Consider the following 26,090-nt stretch of genomic DNA (forward strand, 5'->3'; position numbering starts at 1 on the left):
GTAGAGTAGCGTGGACACTAAAGAGAACGTACCTATCTACTGTTTTAATTGTAGAAAGAAGTTTTTGTTATAAAAATATTGAATAGTCCCTAGACCCATGAACTTAAGTTTAAAACCAAAATATAAATTCAATTTGTCAACATGAGAATTTTCTAGATTGATATGTAAGTCTCTCTACTGACTTATTACCATAATAATACCTACCACCTACAATAGTAGGCACCGCTAGAACACGCCTTAGGCACTCTTGGAAAAGGTGATCGTATAATTAACTTTCTATGTCTATTAGTTTTCAATTGTAAAACAGCAAATTGTCTTGCAGTCTAAATATACAGGATGATAAAGTAACTAGGTAGTAGGTAACTAGACAAGCTGTAAAAATTGTGTCAAAAAAGTGCGCGCGTGCAGGAACGATAATACCAATAATACCTACAACTTTGTCAACACAAGCTGTTAGAATAAAAATTGTGTTAAATTGTGGCGTTCATGAATGTCATAGTTTTATCGGTCTCGTTGAGTAAGGCCCAGAACAGACGGTGAAACGCAACTGCAACAAAACTGCAAGTTTCTAGTGATTCTTATGAATGAAACAAACTGAAAGTTTCAAACTGGTCGCGTCATGTGTGGTCTCTCAACTGACGGTATGGCAGAAACTTAGATGCAACTCAAAAGTAACTAACAGTTGCAGTTTCGTTGCAGTTGCGTTTCACCGTCTGTTCTGGGCCTTAGTTTGTCGTTAAACCTTCACGGCTGATCTGTTACTCTCGTTCGATCGCAATCAGTAAGTACCTTTATCATTCTTATCAACAATTCAGCGAGCAATATCTCAGTGGTCTAGTAGTCTATTTTTCTTCAAATATTTGTTGGTTTTTTGGAAGAGAAAAATTGAAAAAATAGTTCGGCAGAACATAAACTCAGTTTTTTGCCATCCAGGCCATTCATCTTCAATTCACTCATATATTGAACGTCCGTCGAGTCAAGGCTCAGTGACTGGTAAGGTAAGTAAGAAACAACACGAAATAACGCTTAAATCTTATCATTAACCCAGATACTCCTGAAACTTTTTATACTCGTCAATTTTTATAATTTTTTAGTATGTTTCTAAATAGAGGTCAAGTGTCCACAGAAAAATATTAGAAAAATTCTTGGTCAACTGGAAAAGCCGGAAAATGGGTGGTGTTTTAACACCTGGTCGGAGAATGGACTACTACCACAACTACTACTATGAGAAAAAACCATACTATGATTTTGTTAGGTTTAAGAGTTAAAAACGAGTTGTAAGTTATACTCATTTATTAAAAAAATACCAAAATCTTATTCAGAAGTATGGTATTATGGTAAGACATAAATCATGTCCTAGGATGCTTTAGTACGTGGCGTATTTTTTACACCAAATTGATTTTTTTCTTGCAAATTTTACATGTCAGTTGCGTGTAGTACTCGTAAGTAAAGTAGTACATAGGGAGGGATGTAAGCTCCGTGGACCCTGGTTGTGGTGCCATTCTTCATAAATATTGTTTCGGAGTATGACTGCTTTGCCATGTATATTTTAGACATTTTGGCACAGAACTTTCACAGAAGGTACTTGCACTATATTGCATTGTTGTAATTGTGATTGCGGTAGGTATTTTCATGGCAGAAGAACTAACTGCATTGGAGGCGTCAATAGATTAATTTCGTCTTACTTTAAAAAAATCAGAGAGCGGGATGTTAACGTAAGTGCGCCTATTAACGACCCCCCAAAATTTGTATTCTATTACCGCCCTATTTTTCTTTCTTTCATAAAAGACATAATAACAGGTTCCAGAAAACACGTTACCTAAAAAATATCTAGATATGTTTATTGACTATCAAAACGATTAAAGTTTGTGTTCATAAATAACCAGTAAACGGAGTTATTTGACATTAAATGGGACGCGCCCGCAACGGACGCACTTTTCATACAGACGCGCTCCCAGCCACTTAAGGTGCACCTTGTTATTAATTAGCGATTTTAACACATTTAAAATGAGTATACCAACATGTTTTTGCATAACAATATTAATTCGTACTTTAGTTTACTTAATAAACCTTCAATATAGCCCTCTCGCTGTATTTTTGTGGCTTAAATACAATTTTAAATAAGGGCGGTAATAGAAACACTTTTAATAATTTGGTTCCTAATAACGACCCATGGCGTTGTTAGAATTTTGATAACGTTTTTTATTTTAGTATTTATATCTTTAATTACGCATTTAACCTCCATTTTATTATCTTGATCGATTCATAACAATATTTCACATAATTAAATCAATTAACGCCATACGTTAATTGACATAGGTTTGGCATAAAACTGCAATTAACATTATAGAATATCTCTAATAATGTATGGCAATAGATTTTATAAAAACCTGTTAAATTCTAATTAGTACCTATTTGATATAAAATAAAACCTTATAAAAATGATACTTCACTGATCACGTCTTCATTAAAGTAGATATTTTAGCTGGTTACTGGTTTTTTTTACGGTCGCTAATAGAATAAAGTAATATTCATAGTGGATTCTACTACCGCCTCATAACTATAACGCCACTTGCGAAGACTTATAAGCCTGTATTTTGTATATAACTAACATTTATGACATGACACCAAACCAATCATGCGTTATCACAACTACTATGTAACTTTTTAAGATCTTTTGAATAATAAAAAAATAATTTAAAATAATTATACAGGCAGTGTCCAATTGTTCATAGTTTAAATTAAAATACACAATTACACACAATTAAAATCAACCAAAAACTATTTAAGAATTATAGTCAAATTAAAAATAAAATATTAAATGAAAAATAAATTTTATTAAAACTCAAATACAGTTTAAATAATGACCCCCACTACTCACTAGAACACCGGGTAATACCGCGTAATCAAGTATAATAGAGGAATTTATTATTCTACTATTTCTGCTTGATTATTTATTTATTTTCGAGAAGCGTGCCTTTTCTCTTTTAATAATAAAAAAAAATTAACTTGAAAAAAAAAAACAAATTTAACTAAAACTAAAAGCAAAACAAATTTAACTTAAAAAAATCAAGTGGTTCCCGAGCCTCTGAGCGGGAATCGAACCCATGCCTCTTGGAATATACCCAATTGAAGAGCAATATTCTTAGCGGTCGGTAATAGAAACAGAAAAAACGTTAATAGAAACACACCGCGTCTATAGGTCGGTAATAGAAACAACTGCTTTTTCAGATTAAATTGCTATTTATTAATTATTGTGTGATTGTATACTCATTGTTACTACTTGAATTCAAAGATTACTTCATCATTGTTATAAATAAATTAAAGTGTATTTTTTATCACCACGTCTTATATCTAATTTTCTAATGTTTATCCGAAGTCAGCTTAAACTGGCGGTAATAGGCGCATTTACGTTATCATCTTTATCTGAAGATTTGTCGTACAGTACTTTTGCCTAGGCTCTAAGTTGCGAACCTGGAAGTTCACGAAAAATAGCAATAGAAAATTTACACGCTATAAGTAGTAATGCAGAAGCAACGGATGAATATTCTGGTAAAGAAGACCATCTACCTTATAAAATCTTCCAGGTTATAGTTAGATAAACGGAACCAGGCTAACCTGGAAGATTTTGTAAGGTAACATGGTCTTCTTCACCAGAATATTCATCCGTTGCTTCTGCATTGGCATTTTCTGGTGGTAAAATTGCTATGTGATTCGGTATCTGAGCATCGTCGTCAATGTTTTCTAATACGTCCACAATTTCGTGAAGTCTCAGTGGTCTTTTATATCGTGGCCTAAACTTTTAATGAATATACAGGTTAGACGTCGATTATGCGACCAGGTGTTAAAACACCGATCGTAATTTTGTCATAAAAAGTCTCAAAAATGTAAAGCTTTTCAAAAACATATGTTTATAGTTTTGTAGCTAACAGTAGTACATAAAATAATAACTAGTATAATCTGAGGTATTACTAGCAAGTTTCTGAAATATCTTACCATTTATTAGACGTTTTTGCACAAAACTAAATAACAGAATTCAAAATAATAAAAATCTAACAAAATAAAGCAAATATGCGATATTGAACATACTCAATTACAGCTTGATTCGTAATGAAGAGAATATACAAGAAACAGTAAACAAATTCTCGATATTTTTATAATTTATCTGAGGATATTCCGAACTACTTTTTAGCGGTGTTATAACGCCTGGTAGGAGTAAGTGGGTTAAGATCATCCTGTGGAATTGTCGACTATTGTGAAAATGTGGTAAGTACCTATCTTACCCGTGGTTTTCCTCTACGTCAATGCAATTCAGTCATTAATATTTATAATGCCAATCGCTGTAAAATGGCAATATAAAGGTGTTACTTAGTGCGGACTCAAACTAGTGAGTAGTTAAGTTACTTTAATTGTCCCAAATACGTGTGAAGCGTAACCAACTGCAAAAAGGCCTGACAAAGAGGCTATTCATAGCGCTTCACTCTATTCGGGTCGGAGGGTTCGTCGTACGTGTACAGAGGTCAGTAAAGAGTGAATATAGAAATAGTTATTTAATTTTTTAGCATTAAGAGTTGCATCTCAAATTAATTTCAAATTATAAATAACTTGAAAAAGGCAAGCGGAAGGTCGTGAGTTCAATTCCCGCCTTAGTCAGTTCGATTTTTTCAAGTTACTTAGTTATAATTTTCAAATGAATTGTAGAAATGTTTAGAGATTTTTTTAAATTGTAAGTACATTATAGATTAATTGTAGATTGCAGAGAAATCTATTGTTTAACAATAACTTATAAGACTAGCCTTAAAACATGTCTCAAATTTATACCAATTATGTGTTTTGTAACTTTTTAACTATTTTAAACTTATTTTTTGTTCTCTAAAACTTGAAATTGACATTCATTTCTCCTTTTTGACCTTGAAGTGTTTTGTATTTGATTTCGGGTTATTGAACGATGTAAGAGTCTAAATTAAGTTTTTTTTTTCAATGCCCTGTTGATTTTGCGAATGGAACAGGTTATTCGAGTAACAGTTCCTTATAAATAGAACGGTACTAAGTATTCGATGTCCGTGCTTAGGGCGTCAGTATTGGAGAGATACTGGCATAGTGAAACTTTTTGAAGCTTAAAATAATCTTTGTTTGTTATATTTTAGGTTAGGTTGAAAAAATTGCAGCATTTCCTTCTGGAATTAATTGACGTGCTGAAATCTGATCGAAATGGCGCCAACAGTGTTATTTTTTTTCCTTGTTTTACTTGGTAAGTACTTACAATAACAATTAATAAATTATATTATTTTATGAAGGACAAATTGATGCTTTATTTCGTTTCGCATTGTGCCGGATTTATTATTTGTTTTCGGTAGGCAGTATTTGAAAATGACACTGTATTTTAGGTTTCGTTTAACTTAATTACTTATCGATAGGTAGATACTTAACATTAAATAGGTAGAGGTGGAGTGAAATCATAGTTAATCTTTTTAAGTGCTCAATTTCAATTACCTATCTACCTTTATCGCTTGCACTCCAAGCATTGTTCCATTTCTGAATCCATTAATTTAAATAATGGATTTTGCGACTATCTCATAGTGGCAATTTGTGAACCTATTTTTGTGCTTTGTAATTTATTATGTGTTTTGTAACTGTGGGCCCTCGACAGAAAGGCAATGGGCTGATCATACTGAAATTAGTCCAACAATTACCCTCAAGAGTAAGTGCAGTCTTCATTTAGTAGCTCCTTCTCCTGGAAATGTTAAATCCTATAATACTAGCGAAGCGACAATAGACGAACGGTGAAGATGTCGGACTGGCCGACTCGCGATCCGAGAGACGCGGGTTCGAATCCCGCCGCTCGACTATTGTGGCAAACCCACTCGTAACACTAGCATATTTAGCTTAGTACGAAGGGTTAGCAGGACTATTAGTAATTTGTGCAATACAAATTATTAAATTTCTTTGTTTTTTAAACCTTATGTTACCAATGTTTCGTTCTTAACGTCTTGATAAAAGTCTTATTTACCCCCACTGGATCAGACTGCAACATTTACCAATATCAGAACCTACAATATGCGAGGGACTGAAAACGATAAGTACTCACTCACATATCACTGTCCCCTGGGCTAATATTTGGAACTCCTCCTATATTCTTCGACTGTAAATCCGTCGCGGATTCCAAGACAATTAGCTATTCTCCGGGACACTTAGGTACTCAACTTTCAAAGCTGTACATCCTGGCTATACAGAAGTTGCAGTGATTGGAAGGTGTGGTGGGATTCTCTATCCCCTGGGCTCTGGCCCATTCTGGGTACACCCATGTGTACCCTTAATCTGGGAACAAACAACTACAAAATGTGATACTAGTTTTTACGATTGCGGTCGTATCATTATCGCGAACTTCATAGTTTATCAATTGAGTGCCTGATGTTTGTGTTATGATAACCGTTCCAACTTCAGTACGGTGCCTACGCGCATACTAAGCGCTCATGTAAGTTGATCATCATTTGTTTTAGTGTTACTTGCGAATAAATTAGCTATTTCATTTTAATTTACATTGAGGTCGGCGAGATTTAATTGTTTATGTTTTTAACTGATACTCGTAGGTCGAATGGCTTGTTATTATTATGATAGTTGAAACTTGAAATTGTATACTTTACTACTGAATGATGATAAAAGCTTATCTCCGTATGCCGACAATTTCGCTCATTGTTATTGATTGAGCGTTGATTATTATGGTAAAGATGCTATGTAAAATATAGTTTTCTAAGTACGACTAAGTAGATATAAGTCAGATTTACTTAGGTACGTAGGTAGGTACATCATTTTGAAAGTCTTGAGAGATTGTCCGATATAAATACCTACATTCTATGATAAAATTATACCTACTTAGTACTTACACATAACCTACTCAAAATTGTGAAGATTCATAAGTTCAAAGTCTGTTCAAGGACAAAACAATAATATACTGTGACAGTACCTACCCAACCATAACTTATGTGACCTTTTTATAAACACCCGTTATGACCGGCATACGTTTCACCGGTAGCCTGCCCGATAGGTACGCTTGAATAAAATATTTATCAAAAGAGGTCTACCCAACCCCTGGTTAATATGTTAATTGTAGGCACAATCAAATCAAATCTCCATTTGCCTCTAGTAAAATTAGGGTCTTGCTCCTGCAGCGAAGACCTCACGATCCTTAGTCCATCCTGATGATAACGTCAAACTGTAGGTAACATACATATTGTATTTCTTGCAGTATCCTACACTAGTTCCGCTATGGTGACCCTAAACGCCGAGGACTTCGGGTCCTACAAAGGATCAGCAGTGAAGAAGTTCACGTGGACTACCCATGATGGGTTCTCCGTTTCGGTCATATCTTACGGAGCTACAATTCAGTCGATTAAAGTAAGTGGTATTTTATAAAATATAACTAACTAAGAGCCTACGGGCCAATCGTTGTGGAAATCCGTGGGGAACCCAGCGGTCCAGCTGTGGACGACATTATTTTGATGAAACGAGCGTAAAGTATACAGAACATAACGCAGAACTGACGGCCGATTAGGCAGCAAGGTTCTGGAGTGGAGGCTACTTACCGGAAAACTCAGCGTGGGATGTCCACCCACAAAGTGGACCGACGACATCATAAAGGTAGCAGGGAGGCGCTGGATGCCGGCCGCTACCAACCGGGCGATGTGGAGATCATTTGGGGAGGCCTACCTATGTTCAGCAGTGGACGTCCTGTGGCTGAAAATGATGATGATGAACGTAATGTGTCTGTAATGTCAAAATGTAAATATTTTTTTTTACCGCACAGCTTATGTTTTTTACTTAAGTAAACTATCATCAAACTGGATTCTGTTTATCTGACTTCTTATCATATTGGCGTCGGCTCTTCGGTTCAATTTGAGCAGTTAATAAAAGTTGACGATAATTTTGATTAGTATTTATTAGTTTATCGTTTATTATACCATTAGCCGAACGGTGAAGGGGTCGGACTGGACGATTCGATATCCGAGGAACGCGGGCTCGATTCCCGCCGCCACACAAACATGATATAGCTTAGTACGAGGGACCCCTCTGGCCAGGGTGGGGAGTCTGAGTCCTCCATTTGCTTTTGATGCAAAGGAGACTAAATGACCTGATGATGATGATGATGATGATTTTATAGGTCCCAGACAGAACCGGCGTGTTAGCAGACGTGGTGCTAGGCTTCAACGACATCACCAGCTATGTGGAACGCAACACCCCCTACATGGGAGCAACCGTGGGGCGCTGCGCCAACCGCATAGGCGGCGCCAATTTCACAATCGATGGAATAATGTATAAACTCGCCAAGAACATCGGAGAGAACCATCTGCATGGAGGCATCGTTGGGTTTAATAAGGTAGGCTCACTGTGGAAGGAGGCAGTACTATTTTAGGCTTATTGAATGCAAACAGGGCCGTATTCAGGGCTCCCTTTACGGGCCCTGTTTGTATTTATGTATCAAGCGGCCCCTTTTCCTAAAAAAAAAAGAATTTTCCAAATTGAAATATTTCTTCTTTCTTTCTAAATACATAATTAAATATCAATCAATCAAAGAACCTAAAGATTTTTCTTTAATACGAAATCTTGTGTTCCAGGTAAACTGGGAGAGTCGAGTAGAAGGAAACAAAGTGGTCTTTAGCTACTTATCAAAAGACGGAGAGGAGGGCTACCCTGGAGACCTGGTCACCAACGTCATCTACGAGGTCCGGGAAGACAACAGCTTACACGTGGAGTTCAAAAGCACCACCACCAAGAAGACGGTAGTCAACCTGACTAACCATTCTTACTTCAACCTGGCTGGCCACCAGACGGGCGCTGATGAGATGCTCAAACATGTTGCTTCAATAAACGCTAACAAGTGAGTTGCTTTTTATCATATTATGGCAATAAATTGGAGTTTCAGAGGTCCACAGAGCTATTATTTGGTCTTAGACCTCTCTATTATATATTTTAGCCTGTTACGTTTATCTGTAGCTTTCCCGTAACAAAATGCACTTCTATAAGAAGCTATAAAAAATCTTATTTCAGAATCACTGAGACGGACTCAGAATCGATCCCGACTGGAAAGTTCATTAACGTCGGGGGCACCCCTTTCGATTTACGGATCCCCACTCGCATCGGCAGTGTCATCAATAAGCAGGAAAACCTGTTCGATGACAACTTCTGTGTTAACACCTACGGTAATAAGGTAAGATGTCCTGTTAAAATTAAATAATACTTACTTATATGTAATCATTGGGGAATCTTTCTGGAAATCATTGGCCTATGTTCAGCAGTGGACGTCCTTTGGCTGAGATGATGATGATGATGATATGTAATCATAACCTAAAATCTCAAACTCTTATTTCACATGCTAAACTTTGTAAAAAAAAAATAGATTTCGAGATGTCTCCAAAAATTCTATCCTATGCACACTGTTGGAATCTCAATATTCAATAACTATTCCAAGTGAAGTCATGTCCTGGAATGATCATTCGATGGTGTCAATCATTTAAAATGTCACTTGAAAATGATTTTTTATCAATACCAACAGAATGTGAATTTCGTCGCCCGCGTGGTTCACCCGTCCTCAGGCCGCTACCTCGAGCTATTCAGCGACCAGCCAGGTGTCCAGTTTTACACAGCCAACTCCTTACCTGACCCCTCGACGCCGGCCCTGGTAGGCAAAGATGGTGCGGGCTACCGACGCCATGGGGCGTTCTGCCTCGAAACACAGAAGTACCCTGACGCCGTCCATCATCCTAACTTCCCTAGTGCGTTCCTGAGCCCAGGGGACGTGTATACTCACAGGGTAATCTACAAGTTTGGGGCAGAAAAAAAGGCCAGTCATTCCAGCAGTCACTGAAGGTGATTTTCTAAAAAATGTTGTTTGATAAACCGAAATATTTCTATGCAAACACATAAAAAAAGATATTTTAATGTGTCTAATTTTTATTTGTTATTAAATAAAATTGTGTACTACTTTTGAAAATGTTGATTTTCATTCAAAATACAGACACATTAGCGTATAATTTTGATTACTGAACGTAGACAGAATAAAAAAGTTACATCTACAATGTACACAGAATAAAAAAGTTACTTATACAATGTATAGTAACTAATGATAACAAAATAATAAATCTAATTACAAGAATATACTGACCAAATCCAACACAAAACAGGGTTCACTTTCATTACTTACATACCTAAATCACTTATTCCTAGCAAGACTTACAATAAAAAAGAATCATTTCATTGAAAAAAAAAATTTTTTTTTTCACAAAAATATCTACCTAACATTTCTATCATTGCAATTATTATGTAAAAAAATATTAATTTAATTTTTCCAAAATTTGTGAGTGACATTTCTTATTCCAAAAAATCAAAATGCAATCCTTCTATTATAAAGAGGCTTCCAATCCATTCTCGTGGCTGGAACCGTTCTGGGGTTCTTTCACGTTGTCCCCCCACATGAGGTTGAGGCTTTTCTTCATCCCGTCGTCCAGCGGTGGGATCTGCGAGCGTGGGAGCAGGAACGTGGACAGGTTGAAGAGATCCAGGAATACTTTGTAGCGATCACTGGGGAGGAATTTGATAGTGAGTGGTTGAGTTTTTTAATTTTTGTGACATGTTTTAGGCTTAACACCGTATGATTGAGGATAATGCAATGCATTTATTCAAGGTGTTTTCTATGTATGTATATTAAGGATGTATTTACAAAAAAAAAAAGTATGTTTATATCCGTTGTCTAGTACCCATACCTAGTATAAGCTTTGCTTAGTTTGGGACTAGAGGCGCCGTGTAAAATGTCTAAGGATATTTATTTATTAATTTACTTTGGAAAGTGATTCGTATTTCATATTCGCTTAGTTTTTTAATCGATCAGCGAGAACAAATACCCTTGATCTTTTTTTTGACGATTTTTTTTAAACGGCTGAAAGGGGGGCCCCGACTTGCTTAATCCGGCCCTGTATCTACGTGTAAACTACTTTTCAAAGTGTTTTTTTTACTTTTATGAATCCACACTAATATTATAAACTGGAAAGATTTGATTGTTTGTTTGTTAGTATTGAAAAGGCGCTGAAATTACTGGACAGATTTGAAAAAATCTTTCACCATTAGAATCTACAACAAGGCTAAATAAGTTAAGACAACTTGTATTGGCGGTACGAAGTTCGCTGATCTTACCTGAGGGTGGAGCGTAGGTACTGGTAGCCGGAGGAGCCGCCGGTGCCAAGCTGCTGCGAGCCGATCATGCGCTGCACCATGATCACGTGGTTGTCTGCAACACCATGGATACTTATACTCAATAATTTTGATTTTATTGCCTAGGTTACAAAAGTTGTTATAAAGGATGACCCTGACTCAGGGATAAAATTGAATAATCTTTCCTCCCCAACCCGTGGGGAGTGTAGACCAAATCCTCTGCCTCAAGCGTCTGGTAAATTTGAGAGGGAGCAGGACTCCTGACTTTTTTAAAGCCTGGTCCGTGAGCACGTAGAATTTTGTCCAATGACCCCAAGCTACCCATTCTTATCGCTCGCGCGTAATTATGTTGCTGTCACGCTCGCACACTCACTGCGGGCGCCCGTCGCACAGTCGCGAGAGCAATATAATTACACGCGAGCGATAAGGATGGGTAGCTTGGGGTCATTGGATAAAATTCTACGTGCTCACGGACCAGGCTTTAGGAAAATACTTTGCGTATACCTGCTACCTCGGGGGAGGTGACGGGTTATGAGGGACTCCTTTGTCGGGAGGCAGCAATAGCAGGTGCCAACCGATAAGTATACCCTCTAAAAACCTGCGGTGCACGCTTGCGATTCCAAACCATGCCGTACCAACGCATGGCCCAGCCTTTTACCGGTACACTGCTATAGTCTGCTGGTCCGCGAGCACGTAGAATTTTGTCCAATGACCCCAAGCTGACCATCCTTATCGCTCGCGCATAATTATGTTGCTGTCGTGCTCGCACAGTCACTGCGGACGCCCGTCGAACAGTCGCGACAAAATTCTACGTGCTCGCGGACCAGGCTTTAGACCCCCCACCTGCTCTTGACCTGACTTGACCAATGACGATAAATTGGCGACTAAGCCACTGGCTGAGGATCTTGACACTCACAATAGTCCAGACCAAATGACCTGATGATGACGATGGTACTCACAGCGCCACTTGGTGATGAGGCTGTCGATGTCCATGAGCAGCGTGAGCAGCTGGTGCGGCTGAGAGAAGCGGCATGATGATGATGATGATGATGATGATGATGATGATGATGATGATGATGATGATGATGATGATGATGATGATGATGATGTACTCACAGCGCCACTTGGTGATGAGGCTGTCGATGTCCATAAGCAGCGTGAGCAGCTGGTGCGGCTGAGAGAAGCGGCATGATGATGATGATGATGATGATGATGATGATGAGGGTACTCACAGCGCCACTTGGTGATGAGGCTGTCGATGTCCATCAGCAGCGTGAGCAGCTGGTGCGGCTGAGAAGCGGCATGATGATGATGATGGTACTCACAGCGCCACTTGGTGATGAGGCTGTCGATGTCCATGAGCAGCTGGTGCGGCTGTGAGAAGCGGAATGATGATGATGATGATGATGATGATGATGTTGATGATGATGTACTCACAGCGACACTTGGTGATGAGGCTGTCGATGTCCATGAGTAGCGTGAGCAGCTGGTGCGGCTGTGAGAAGCGGCATGATGATGATGATGATGATGGTACTCACAGCGCCACTTGGTGATGAGGCTGTCGATGTCCATGAGCAGCTGGTGCGGCTGAGAGAAGCGGCATGATGATGATGATGAGGGTACTCACAGCGCCACTTGGTGATGAGGCTGTCGATGTCCATGAGCAGCTGGTGCGGCTGAGAGAAGCGGCATGATGATGATGATGATGATGATGATGATGGTACTCACAGCGCCACTTGGTGATGAGGCTGTCGATGTCCATGAGCAGCTGGTGCGGCTGAGAGAAGCGGCATGATGATGATGATGATGATGATGATGATGATGAGGGTACTCACAGCGCCACTTGGTGATGAGGCTGTCGATGTCCATGAGCAGCTGGTGCGGCTGAGAGAAGCGGCATGATGATGATGATGATGATGATGATGATGGTACTCACAGCGCCACTTGGTGATAAGGCTGTCAATGTCCATGAGCAGCGTTAGAAGCTGGTGTGGCTGTGAAAACCGCGGCTCGTCGCGGTAGATGGTGATCATGATGGCGCCTTGCAGAGCCTTGTGGGACAACCTGGAACAAGATGTTTTATCGATTGTACCATTTGCTTAGGGAGTAATTTTGAGGAGGTAGGTAGCATATAACTAGATGCATACTAGGCAATACTTAGTATAATCGAATTCGTTCTAAATTCCCGTCCTATGTCCTATGTCATGTCTCCAAGTAACATCCAGGGTTTGTTAACCATAGACTTAGCATTCACTTTCGACTTATTTATCCCCAAGCAGTTCGGCTAGTTATATCAGGGCTTCTCTAGTAATTTGTGCAGACATTTTATGCAGATACTCAAAATCTATTCATTTCCACCTATGTGCATTTGTTTAGGTCGCAAAACGGTTAAACCAAAACAAAATCTTCTGGAAAATGGGGACCACACAACGCTACCAAACTTAAATTATGTACAGTTTCTGAAGTTTTCAAAGCTTTTGTGACAAGTGCATTGAGTTGCTCGACGCTACTGTGATGTATAAAGAGAACAACGCCATCTATCGATCGCCGTTAGAACTAGCTTGTACAAGGGAACCTTACCTCCTCTCTCCTCGGGACCGCAAAGCATCGTGCACCTCTGGGTCGAATATAGACCGGTATATCTCGCGTCGGTTCTCGGCATCTTGCATGCGGTGACGGCGAATTGTCTCGTTTGGCTCGCGCTGAAAAATAATAGTTAACAAACCCTGTTATTTGATAATACTGGTCAATATCCTCATACTTCTACCGAACTCTCTGTCACGTAACGCTTTGAACGACGAGTGTACAGTAATTTTTTTTGTCTCTTTGTTACTTTATTGCGTAACTAAATTGGTTTTTATTTTAATCGCACACCATAACGGGACGCATTATTAGCATTTCAGTCCCAGGGCGTCCACTGCTGAACATAGACCTTCTCCAAAGATTTTCTTATTGACCGGTTGGTACTCCAAAACCTTTCACGCATTAATTACTTTCTATTAACTACCTACCTAATCTTAATTAACAATACACACACTGGTCTGACTGAACATGCATTTTATGAGTCTTTAGCTATTTCAAAGCTTTCAAACCATAACTCATGGTCTACCTTATTCTGATGCTTACCAGAGCAATGTCGATGTCTTCTTTGATGGTCTTGTCCACAGCCGCTTGGAACTTGCCCCAGAAGTTGAACCCGTGAGCGTTCAGGCCCGGCGTGCGTTCCAACCACCGCTCTATCAGGGCCAGGAGGGCTGGTTCCTCTTCTGATCTGAAAGAGGAGATAAGTTTAGTTAGAAGATAAGAAGGTTCATGGAATATGGTTCCCACCAGCACAAAGTTGCCCTTTACTGGTTGGGTTTTTATTGGCGGTCAAGCTGTAGATCTTAATAAGTACGGGATCTTACTTATAGGAGTTGCATCGATGGGAACGAGAGGTGGGAATAGTCACGTCAATACACAAACAAGTAGGTCACACATAGCATATCGAGTACCTATTCCATTTCCCACTTTGGTTAAACCTTATCAAGATTGAATCGAAGTTACAATATGATTTTTTGTCCTAAAGGCATCTTAATGTTACTAGGGTTGTAATTTTTACTCGACATGGTATCAGCTTACCAACAGCTTATCACGGAGTCACATGACATTGAATTTGAAATATTAACACTAACCTGCAGTATACAATTTAACAATTAGGTTTTGAACCGTGTTTCATGTTCAGACTCTGAACTTACTTGTGCAGAGCCTCCATGGCCGCTGGGTCGTCTCCAAACACAGTCTGGTAGTTCTGATTGTACTTTACGCGGAGAGCTTGTTTGAGGCCGAGCTGGAAAATAGTACACTAAAAATTAACTAACAACCTCAAAAATTCTGGCATGTGAATGCGTCTCTAGCTATTTCTCTAGTCTTTCTAGATACTTAACAATCCTAAAAATCTGAAAGTGCGATAAATAAACTAGCTTAAATGTAATTTTATTGTGGTTCCATATGAGAATTGAACTCGGGACCTCACCATTAAGATGGCCCAATCTCTAACCACAAAACTATTAATTAAAATAGAAATTTAACAAGTGTTATAATGTATTTTACCTTGTTCTCTAAGAGCCTGAATTGTAAGCTCTGGAAGCCGGAAGCTGGCCGCAGGTAGTTCCTGAAATCCATGAAGTCGAGCGGGGTCATCGTCTCTAGGATCATCACCTGGTCTACGAGGAGCTGGAAACAGAAATTTAGTCATAATTTCAGCCTATGGCAGTCCATTTATGGCCCAGGAAGCGTCCTTCACTTCATTTGTTGACATTCTTCATTCAAGAAATGTAGAGATTTTGTTGGTTTTTCTGTGTCAGCTATGGCGGATCCATTACCAATTTCTTACTTTTACTGATGATGTCACACATACAGAATAAATTAAAATTAAAAATTATTTATTTCAGACAATTTAAAAAAGTCCATATTATGCGATTCGAAATACATAAACAAAGTAAATTGTACCCTGTGCAGAGACGGACCATCATGGGGGTGGATAAGGCCCCGTGATCAGTCTCTGCACAAGACACTTCCATAGCGTTAAAAGAGTTGGTTCACCACCGATAATCGAGCGGGCGGGGATCGAACCCGCGTTCCTCGGATCACGAGTAGGCCAGTCCGACACCTTCACCGTTCTTGTCGCTTTATTTATTTCTTAGATTAACAAAATCCTTGATATCTCCACCCTTCTCCATAACACGCCTTTTTTTTGTCGCGTAGGAAATGCTTTACGCACCGTCACCACTGCCGTGGGACAGGGTAGTGTGGGACTCCCAGCGCCCTGAAAAGGGCGCTGCTCCGTCCTGAAAAGGTCGAAGTATACCCACTAAAACCTCCGTTATCGCCCGAGTGGGGATGTCGCGAGTATCCGGCCGTAGCCTTAGACTTCCATAACATGCCTAGTGACATGGTATAGAAGTTCCTATCCAGAAATAGTTAAATACCTTCTACACTACTAGCTGTTCTAGCATCTTCTAGGTTATTATTATCAAGTAGGTAATCTGTACATAATATTATGGCAACATAAATATTTTGTTACAGTTTCTTCGAATCAAAACAATAGTGTTATTATCGCTAAAGTTCATTAAGTTAACCATAATAATCAATAAGCACATGCGATTCGAAACCGCGGCTGAGCGAGAAAGCGGATTTATATGGAAAGTCGGTAACTGGATCGCAATATGATACGTATCACATTATACTTAGGTGTTTGTTATATTCGTTGAACTCCGAAGGAAGTTAAATGTGAAAATTGCCCAAAAATTTCTAATTTATAAAAAATGCCGTTTATAAAAAATCGAATTCGCGCCAAGACTTAGGCCCGTAATAACAAACGATGTACAAACTTCGACCCAAAGTAAAAATTAAAACCACTCTTAATAATTTAATTAACTAGAATCTAGAATAGTAAACTGGTCGAGAATGCTTTAGTGCATTAAGTTCGCCTTATGTTCAAATTTATTTTGGCATAAAAGTTTAAATAAATAAATAAATAAATAAATAAATAGAAAAGTGATTTTTCGAATAGTTAGAATGATTTGTTAAATTTGATCGAAGAGAGGTCTTTTTTAGCAAGTCTAGATAATACATTTAAAATAATATGTAATATGTAGTTAGGTAGTAATTTTCACGTGGGCGGGTGTAAGTAGGTATTTTCACTTTTGTATCGTTCTGTCGTGATTTAATCTTACTTTTGCCATTATTTTTACCGTCCAATCATGGAAACACGGCCTATGACGGACACGTAGCTTTTGAACAGGCTTAACATGGATTTTTTTCAAGTCTAGTCGGAGAAGAGAGTATTTGGATTATTTTACCGTCCCGTCGTCATGACTATCTTGGCTTCATGATTACCGTCATGATTATTGGCTTTATTTTTTATCGTTTCGTCATGGCTCATAAAGAACGGTCATCATTCTGTGACCCAGACCCGACAGAAACGAGACTTACCTATCTCAGATTTTTGTTATTTTTACCGTTTCGTCATGGAAACACGCCCAATGACGGACGGTAGCTATTGGTATATACTGGTTGCGGGCGGTTTATCTGAGCTCGGGTCACAAGTCAGGGCTTCGCTATCGCGTATGGCACATGTGCGTGACCGCCGAGGAATTTGGGCACGAGATTTGGGTCTTTTGAAGACGCACATAGATAGATTTTAATCTCGGAGTAATCAAGGTCTAGCTATCGGAAATACTTTTAACCGCGTTTTTGGAGTGTGTTGCCTAATTTCCTTAGATTTCTTTGGTACAAAACAGTAAAGATTACATAGAATCATTTAAAAAAAAATTATTATGCGTAAATCCATCCTCCATCAATAATACATTCTGCAATGACTGGGCTAATCAGCAATGTTTACGGTAGTGTTCCCGAGGCCTATAGGCTTTTAGGCTTTTTTTTAAGGCTAGCCTATGAATTAGGGGCTACAGCGGGAAAAAAGCCTAAAAAGGTCTTTTAGGCCTTTAGGCTAGGCCTTTTTCATAGCCTTTTTTTGTCTACCCGATGACTAGACGCTTTAAGGTCTTTTAGGCCTTTAGGCTAGGCCTTTTTCATAGCCTTTTTTTGTCTACCCGATGACTAGACGCTCTAAAAGGCTAAAAACCTATAAAGATTTTTCGTCCTTTAGGCTAGGTCTATTTTATTTATTTGTAAACACCTAATTGTACAACAGGATGCAATAAATGAATATGTATATGAATATTTATTTTTAACCGACTTCAAAAAAGAAGGAGTTATATGTTCGACTGTATGTATTTTTTTTTCTATGTATGTTCACCGATTACTCCGTCAATTGTGGAACGATTTTCAAAATTCTTTTTTTGTTCGATAGGGTACACTTCTGAGGTGGTCCCATTGTCACCAAGTCAGGATCTGATGATGGGATCCTAGAAATATATGATAATAATAATGTATAACAATTAGGTACTTAATTATTTCCAATTTCAAATAATATTCGTTTTTATTTAATTTAAAAATAAATGCAATACAAAAATACTTGTTTAATTCATACTAAGCCATAACCTGAATAATGGCTATAGCCTTATAATAAGCCTACTACTCGAAAAAGACTTTAGTCGGAAATAAAGCCTAAAAGGCTATTTAGGCCTATCTGGGGGCACGGCAGTGCCCCCACCAAGTCGAGCAAAAAAGCGGCACGGCCGTACCATCCTTTTCTCGAAGCAATTCAGGCCATTTTCGACCGCCTGTAACTTCGTTGTGGATAAAACTAGAAGGCTGAATTTTCATTAGCTATGCAGGCATTGTAAAGACACGGTATATTTAAAATTTCATTCAATTTGAACCAGTAGTTTAAGAATTATAACGGGTCAAAGTTACTTAATTTTGTCACTCACTGACTGACTCACTGACTCACTGACTCACTGACTCACTGACTCACCGATCATCAAAACTCTAAGGCACTTCTAGCAGACCTAGAAGCTTCAAATTTGGAATATAAGTAGTGTTTGGTGTATGAATCAAGGAAAAACTAAAATATTTGGGGGCACGGTAGTGCAACCGCCAAGTCGACTAAAATTTTTCAATTTCGGTCCAGTTTTCTAGATACATAGTAACTGCTGTCTACAAAATACAAAAAGAAATGATATTTGGGGGCACGGTAGTGCAACCGCCAAGTCGAGTAAAATTTTTCAATTTCGGTCCAGTTTTCTAGATACATAACTGCTGTCTACAAAATACAAAAAGAAATGAGATCCCATCAAAAACAATACTTGTCAAAAAAACCAAGTCTCGCAACTCAGTTGTTCTACGGTAAAAAGTTGTGAGATCCATGTAATACCAAGTCCAGGCCAGGAAATCTTTAACGTTTTACATAAATATATTGACTTGGCCATCGCATGAAAACACGTGTAAATTAAATTATTTAGTGCGATGGCCAAGTCAATATATTTATGTAAAACGTTAAAGATTTCCTGGCCTGGACTTGGTATTACATGGATCTCACAACTTTTTACCGTAGAACAACTGAGTTGCGAGACTTGGTTTTTTTGACAAGTATTGTTTTTGATGGGATAGGTTTTTTTGTAAACCTATAGGCTTTTTATAATGAGTAGCCTTTTAAAAGCCTAGTCTATCATGGCCAAAAAAAGAACTAAATAGGCTTAATTTTAAGCCTAAAAGCCTATAGGCCCCGGGAACACTAGTTTACGGTCTTGAGATGAGAGATATTAGGATGAACTATCAAAGTTCACCAAAATATTTTTATAGATAGAGCATGGTTTAATGCTGTTTTTTTGAAAATTGGAGTTGGGGCCTAAAAAAGTGGCACTTTTCAAATCGAATCTCTTCACGGGGCGTAGCAACTCCTTACATGCCGGAGCGAAGGCTTTTCGAAATTGCAACTGTCACGTTATGCCACTTATCTAGGGCCCTCTAGGGGCCAGGATGCTCATTATTTTGGTGAAAGATGGCTTACCTTCAGGATGAGCACAATCCTGTTCAGTCTCTTGAGGATCTCCATGGTGTGGCTCTCGTCCAGGCCCTCCACATCCAGCAGCGACCGGACCGAGTCCACCTCGAATATGATCTGCTTGAACCAGAGCTCGTAGGCTGGAAGAGGAAAAGAGTGTCTTCAGATTGTTTCATTTTAACCGTTTATTTACGGAGACAGTAATTTTGTCACGGTTTATTGATGATCATCTAAAACTATCAGTGGCAGCGTATCTATCAGATCTTGGAAGAAAAGTACAAAAGTCTTGATTTCGTAGCATGATAAGGATAATGCTAGACTTCATGTCCTTTCATTATAAATAGGTACTTAGTACTTTAAACTATTCATAGGTCCTGATAGAAGATACCTATCATTTTGGATCTTAATCATTCCCTCAGTTTTTTTGTTAGTTCTTTTTAACCAATTGACGTCCACTGCTGGGGCCTTCCCCAACGATTTCCATAATGACCGGTCCTGCGCTGCCCGCATCAAGGTTCTCCAACGACTTTCACCAGATCGTCGGTCCACCTAGTGGGGGGTCTGCCCACGCTACGTTTTCCGACTCGTGGTTGTTACTCGAGAACTTCCCCCTTCCCCCTTCAGTAAATCTAGAATCTTCTATAAATTACCTTGATGTGTAACAATGAACAGGTGCTCATCGTGCACCGGGTTGGACGAGTCGGCGCTGAGCATCCTCTGAGCATTGAGCAGCTTGTCCAGCATCAGATACTCTCCGTACAGCATGCCCGCCTCGTTGCCGAGGTGGTCGCCTTCCTGCCCGATCTCGTCTATCGCTGACCTGGAAGGTTTTTGGTATAATATCAAAATTAAAATTAACATAAATAGGTACGAGCTTTACTTAATCTCTACCATTTGCATTAGCAAATGAGAGGAAAGCACGTTTTTGCAGCACAGTGGTAGACTACCTAGTATAGTAAGTAGATCGATGAAGTTATTAGCTTAGGTATCTTCTATTTTTCTTAGTAGGTGCTTAAGTAAGATAGGATTGACGATAAGTATATTTTTGTATCTAACTACATGTGCGTACGTATAAGGAAAATGAAAATACCTATCAGTCAACAAGGATAACCTAGGGAGCTTAAAGATCACGTTGTTTAATCAAAGCACCATAAAAAATGTATCTACGTGTGGTCGTGCGTGCGTAAGATATTTATAGAATCCTAATTATAGGAAAAATGTAAAAAAAGTAGTTAGTTAATGTATTTTTTGTTGACATGCCATTGATCTTATTTAATGACAGGTTCAATATCTTCAGCAAACTTGAATTACCGGTCGTCGAGCAAATAACCTGTCGATGGAGTCTCGCGAGAGACCACTGTTGATAACAGATAAATTCAGATAGTTTTCAAAATGAACTTTTATCAACACAGCTCGGAGGCAAAATCTAATACCTAATCTGATAGTAATAGAGGCGTGTGTTAGAGTTTGTTGAACTGTCAGGGCCCGCTGTAGGAACCATTTTTTGCCAAAACTTCAAATTACTTTTTTACACCACGATCCGGGGGATCGGGGTGATAATCAGTCAAATAATTAGTAATACACAGGTTAATATTAAATGAGCTGATTATTAATGCATAGCAGATGAAATTAACTGTTTCATTATTTAATCAACTGTCTATTTTCTCGCAAGACAATTGTCTCAATAAAGTGACGACCTTAACAATATTTTTACTGAAAAAAATGTTGAATACTTACGCAACATAATGCAGTGACATCTATGATTTATTTACTTAGGCCGTAAAAGCACATTATTACTATAAAAACTTCGTAAAAAACATTACTAGCAAAAGATAAAACTCATTCACGTGAATTCAAACTTTTATTTAACGTAAATGCGCCTATTACCGCCAGTTTAAGCTCACTTCGGATAAACGTTAGAAAATTAGATATAAGACGTGGTGATAGAAAAGACACTTTAATTTATTTATAACAATGATGAAGTATTCTTTGAATTCAAGTAGTAAAAATGAGTATTCAATCACACAATAATTAATAAATAGCAATTTAATCTGAAAAAGCAGTTGTTTCTATTACCGACCTATAGACGAGGTGTGTTTCTATTAACGTTTTTTCTGTTTCTATTACCGACCGCTAAGAATATTGCTCTTCAATTGGGTATATTCCAAGAGGCACGGGTTCGATTCCCGCTCAGAGGCTCGGGAACCACTTGATTTTTTGACGTTAAATTTGTTTTGTTTTTAGTTTTAGTTAAATTTGTTTTTATTTTCAAGTCAATTTTTTTTTATTATTAAAAGAGAAAAGGCACGCTTCTCGAAAATAAATAAATAAATCAAGCAAAAATAGTAGAATAATAAATTCCTCTATTATACTTGATTACGCGGTACCCGATGTTCTAGTGAGTAGTGGGGGTCATTATTTAAACTATATTTGAGTTTTAATAAAATTAAATATTCATTTAATATTTCATTTTTATATTTAATTTAACTATAATTTTCAATTAGTTTTTATTTTAATTGTGTGTAATTGTGTCTTTTAATTTAAACTATGGACAATGGACACTGTCTGTATAATTATTTTTAATTTTTTTTTATTATTCAAAAGATCTTAAAAAGTTACATAGTAGTTGTGATAACGCATTATTGGTTTGGTGTCATGACATAAATGTTAGTTATATACAAAATACAGGCTTATAAGTCTTCGCAGGTGGCGTTATAGTTATGAGGCGGTAATAGAATTAAGTATGAACATTACTTTATTCTATTAGCGACCGTAAAAAAAAACAGTAAGCAGCTAAAATATCTACATTAATGAAGACATGATCAGTGAAGTATCATTTTTATTAGGTTTTATTTTATATCAAATAGGTACTAATTAGAATTTAACAGGTTTTTATAAAATCTATTGTCATACATTATTAGAGATATTCTTTAATGTTCATTGCAGTTTTATGCCAAACCTATGACAATTAACGTATGGCGTTAATTGATTTAATTATGTGAAATATTCTTATGAATCGATCAAGACAACAAAATGGAGGCTAAATGCGTAGTTAAAGATACAAATACTAACATAAAAAACTTTATCAAAATTCTAACAACGCCATGGGTCGTTATTAGGAACCAAATTATGAAAAGTGTTTCTATTACCGCCCTTATTTAAAATTGTATTTAAGCCACAAAAATACAGCGAGAGGGCTATATTGAGGATTTATTAAGGAAACTAAAGTACGAATTAATATTGTTATGCAAAAACATGTTGGTATACTCATTTTAAATGTGTTAAAATCGCTAATTAATAACAAGGTGCACCTTAAGTAGCTGGGAGCGCGTCAGTATGAAAAGTGCGTCCGTTGCGGGCGCGTCCCATTTAATGTCAAATAACTCCGTTTACTGGTTATTTACGAACACAAACTTTAATCGTTTTGATAGTCAATAAACATATCTATATGTTTTTTAGGTAACGTGTTTTCTGGAACCTGTTATTATGTATTTTATGAAAGAAAGAAAAATAGGGCGGTAATAGAATACAAATTTTGGGGGGTCGTTAATAGGCGCACTTACGTTACTTATTTAAGATAAGTTGTTATCACAACGAAAACGTCATGCTTTACGATGACGAAATTATCAATATAAAAACAATGACCGTTCAAACAATGTGAGCTTCACGAAAGCGTCATCAAAAGTTCAACCTAATGACATGAATCTAAATTAAATCTATGTAAGTATGGAGTTAACTGAAAATAATAGAATAGCCTAAAACAGACAATAACGACTAGTTTTAGTCCGATGGTTTTTTAGTCTAGGGATTTCGGTGAAATATACCTACTGATACTGACAACAATTATTATGCTTTACTTTTTTTACTTGCTTTTTTACAAGAAATTGTAACAGAAATGTGGTGTTTTTGATTAGGTATTGAAATTCCACCATTCATAGATTTGAACTATGATAAGCGAGATTTGGGTGTCGTTTATGAATACGAGCCAATGAGTTTGGTGGTTCGTGCTAAAAATTACATCGCCCTAGCCGTTGCGGGTTCGACGTACGGGAAATAAGACAAGCGTATGGTGTTTTTAAAGTTTGTTTTAAAGTTTTAATTCATAATTTAGTTTAAAACATGGTCTAATATCCCACATAATATTATTATTATGATGATTATTATTTTATTATCGAGTAGGGTAGATAGAGATCCAAAAGACAGCTAGCGATTAATTATTCAGTCATCTAAGTTACTTTATTCGATCACTCTGGTTTAGATTAGCACAGTAGCGATAATTTTAGTAAATAACTTGAATATAAATTATATATGCCAGCAATAAGCTACTTCCTTTTGTAGAATTTGTCTCACTGCTTAGAATTTTACGACATTTTTTGTATTAAACGAGTCGTTTAATTAAAATAGAATGCATTCGTTTACGTCCGCTGCATTTAAAAATACATGCGTCTGGGAATTCGATGCAGTTAATGCAGTTTAAATGCTAAACAGTCTATTAACATAAAGAATGGATTTGTAGATATTAAAGTAATGTTTAAGTAAATAAGTCGAACGCTCGAATTATTTAACACAAAAATAATTTGATAAAATATTAATAAAATAAAATAGGCTCACCTCATTGGACACGCCATGTTAAAAAACAAAATAAAACAACAGAAGTTCAAATTAAAAAATAGAGCGCGTTTAAAAATTCGAAATTTTAAATTGAATGCGATCGAACACTGTCTGGCACGCACTTTCGCGCCGCGCTGTCACACGATACTGGCCAGTGTCACCGGCGGCGATCGTTTCGTCATGCTCCCCCTGATAACTTGTAATTTGAAACTGTGAATACGATATTGATTCAATGGCTTTTATGAACCGGTAAATCAGTAGTAGTGATTCGCTATCAGGATTGGGGAACGCCTGAATGATTCAAGTAGAACTTTGTTTGCATAAGGCATAATGTGCGTAATTAACCTTTCAGATGAATTTCATAGAGCCTAACTCGACCTTTTTTATACTTATTATAATTAGCCCTTCTGACCCTCGCTGTGATAAACCTTCGCGAATGTGGCGGAAACTTGTTCAGTTTCCAATTTTCTAGTACTTTTACCTACTAAATTATAACCTACCTACCTTAGCATGTTAACAGTTCAGTAATTGTTTGTATGCCGAAGAATCTTCCTGTTAATCATTATGAGCCTTCTCGATTTTTGCGATCACTTCTTCTAATAATACCTAACTAGGAAAAATCACTTTCCCTGACATTTCTCGGTAGAAAATGCAACGGAAAGTGGTTTTGCCCTGTCCTTCTGTTTCTGCTAGGAATCGAACCTAAGATCGGCGGCGTGTTAGTTAACATTATTTCTACTTTAGTTTTAGACCTATTCGCGCTTGACGGAATTTTGCTACGGAAGTTCGCATATAAAATAAAATATTGAGTTGAAGGCCGAACTTGTTTACTTAGGCAATTTAAAATTTTAAAATAGTGCTCCGCATTTAGAAATTGAATAGCAATGATGACACCGACTACTTTTATTGCAAATAAATGTACCATGCCATACTTTTCTCTTAAATATTAGAATCATTTAAATATTTATTATCTACTAGCTTTTGCCCGCGGCTTCACCCGCGTGAAATTTATAGTTAGGTAGCCTATAATGTTATTCTGGGTTATAAACAATAATACTGTGAAGTTTCATCAAAATCCGTTCAGTAGTTTTTGCGTGAAAGAGTAACAAACATCCAGACATCTAGACATCCACACAAACTTTCGCATTTATAATATTAGTAGGATTTAGTAATAAATCTAAGTCTATACAGCAATTTAGAATAATAAATCTAGCTTAGACTCGTATTATCAAACGCGCTCGAAACTTTAAGCTAAGAGTTTTTAAGTTTTGCGTAGCCGTACGCGCTTTTTTAAGCACCATTGGTGTAGTGTCTGTTGTGATTGTGTCTGACAGTCCAATAAACAAGAAAAGGCTGACAAAAGTATAAAATGTCTTTTAATTAAACCACTATTTAAATAATAATATCGGCAGCTTATGGTGTTAATCAAAACAAATTAGCTATGCTTAATGTATGTAAACCAAACTTATGATTGCCTCAGCCATCGATGTGACGCCATAATCAGGTTTCAGCGATCAGCGATACCATGCGCACGCGCACACGCCTTTGGTAATAACGATTATTATTAATTCTTTAGTAATAATAACAAGTCGATCGAGTTGACATCATATTGCCAATAACGTTACGAGTTGATTGATCGCAATGTAGGTGATCAATTAAAATAACGGTTCAAGGACGTTTACTTGGTAAACGTGCGGTTAGCGAATTTATTTTAAATTGATGTTGTTTGACGATGATGATTTTTCTAAAGCGGTGAATAAGACTTAGATAAATAACGTGTTAAAATAATGTTAATATTAAATTTCGAGTATAATTAATTATGTAT

At 37.4% G+C, this 26,090-nt stretch overlaps 2 protein-coding genes across 5 annotated transcripts; one reads left to right on the forward strand and one right to left on the reverse strand.

Moving 5' to 3' along the window:
- Positions 1-891: 891 nt before the first annotated feature.
- LOC135081078 (galactose mutarotase) lies at positions 892-9,988 on the forward strand. Of its 4 annotated transcripts, none has more exons than XM_063975803.1 (7): positions 892-998; positions 5,148-5,251; positions 7,247-7,395; positions 8,159-8,374; positions 8,613-8,875; positions 9,046-9,205; positions 9,551-9,988. In XM_063975803.1, the coding sequence occupies exons 2-7, from the start codon at positions 5,212-5,214 to the stop codon at positions 9,860-9,862; spliced, it is 1,140 nt and encodes a 379-aa protein (XP_063831873.1). In that variant the 5' UTR covers positions 892-998; positions 5,148-5,211; the 3' UTR covers positions 9,863-9,988. The 4 variants fall into 4 exon arrangements, with proteins under 4 accessions (XP_063831873.1, XP_063831871.1, XP_063831872.1 ...); XM_063975801.1 differs by lacking the exon at positions 892-998 and adding an exon at positions 4,379-4,519; XM_063975802.1 differs by lacking the exon at positions 892-998 and having other exon boundaries at positions 5,049-5,251.
- LOC135081077 (tryptophan 2,3-dioxygenase) lies at positions 9,931-24,457 on the reverse strand. Its single transcript, XM_063975800.1, has 10 exons — positions 24,266-24,457; positions 20,305-20,474; positions 19,661-19,794; positions 15,295-15,417; positions 14,940-15,031; positions 14,329-14,473; positions 13,783-13,904; positions 13,139-13,266; positions 11,185-11,278; positions 9,931-10,575 (listed from the first exon to the last, which is right to left on the reverse strand). The coding sequence occupies exons 1-10, from the start codon at positions 24,280-24,282 to the stop codon at positions 10,398-10,400; spliced, it is 1,203 nt and encodes a 400-aa protein (XP_063831870.1). The 5' UTR covers positions 24,283-24,457; the 3' UTR covers positions 9,931-10,397.
- Positions 24,458-26,090: the final 1,633 nt, after the last annotated feature.

This window comes from Ostrinia nubilalis, chromosome 19 (genome assembly GCF_963855985.1).
Source record: "Ostrinia nubilalis chromosome 19, ilOstNubi1.1, whole genome shotgun sequence".
In the NCBI taxonomy this organism is placed as follows: Eukaryota; Metazoa; Arthropoda; class Insecta; order Lepidoptera; family Crambidae; genus Ostrinia; species Ostrinia nubilalis.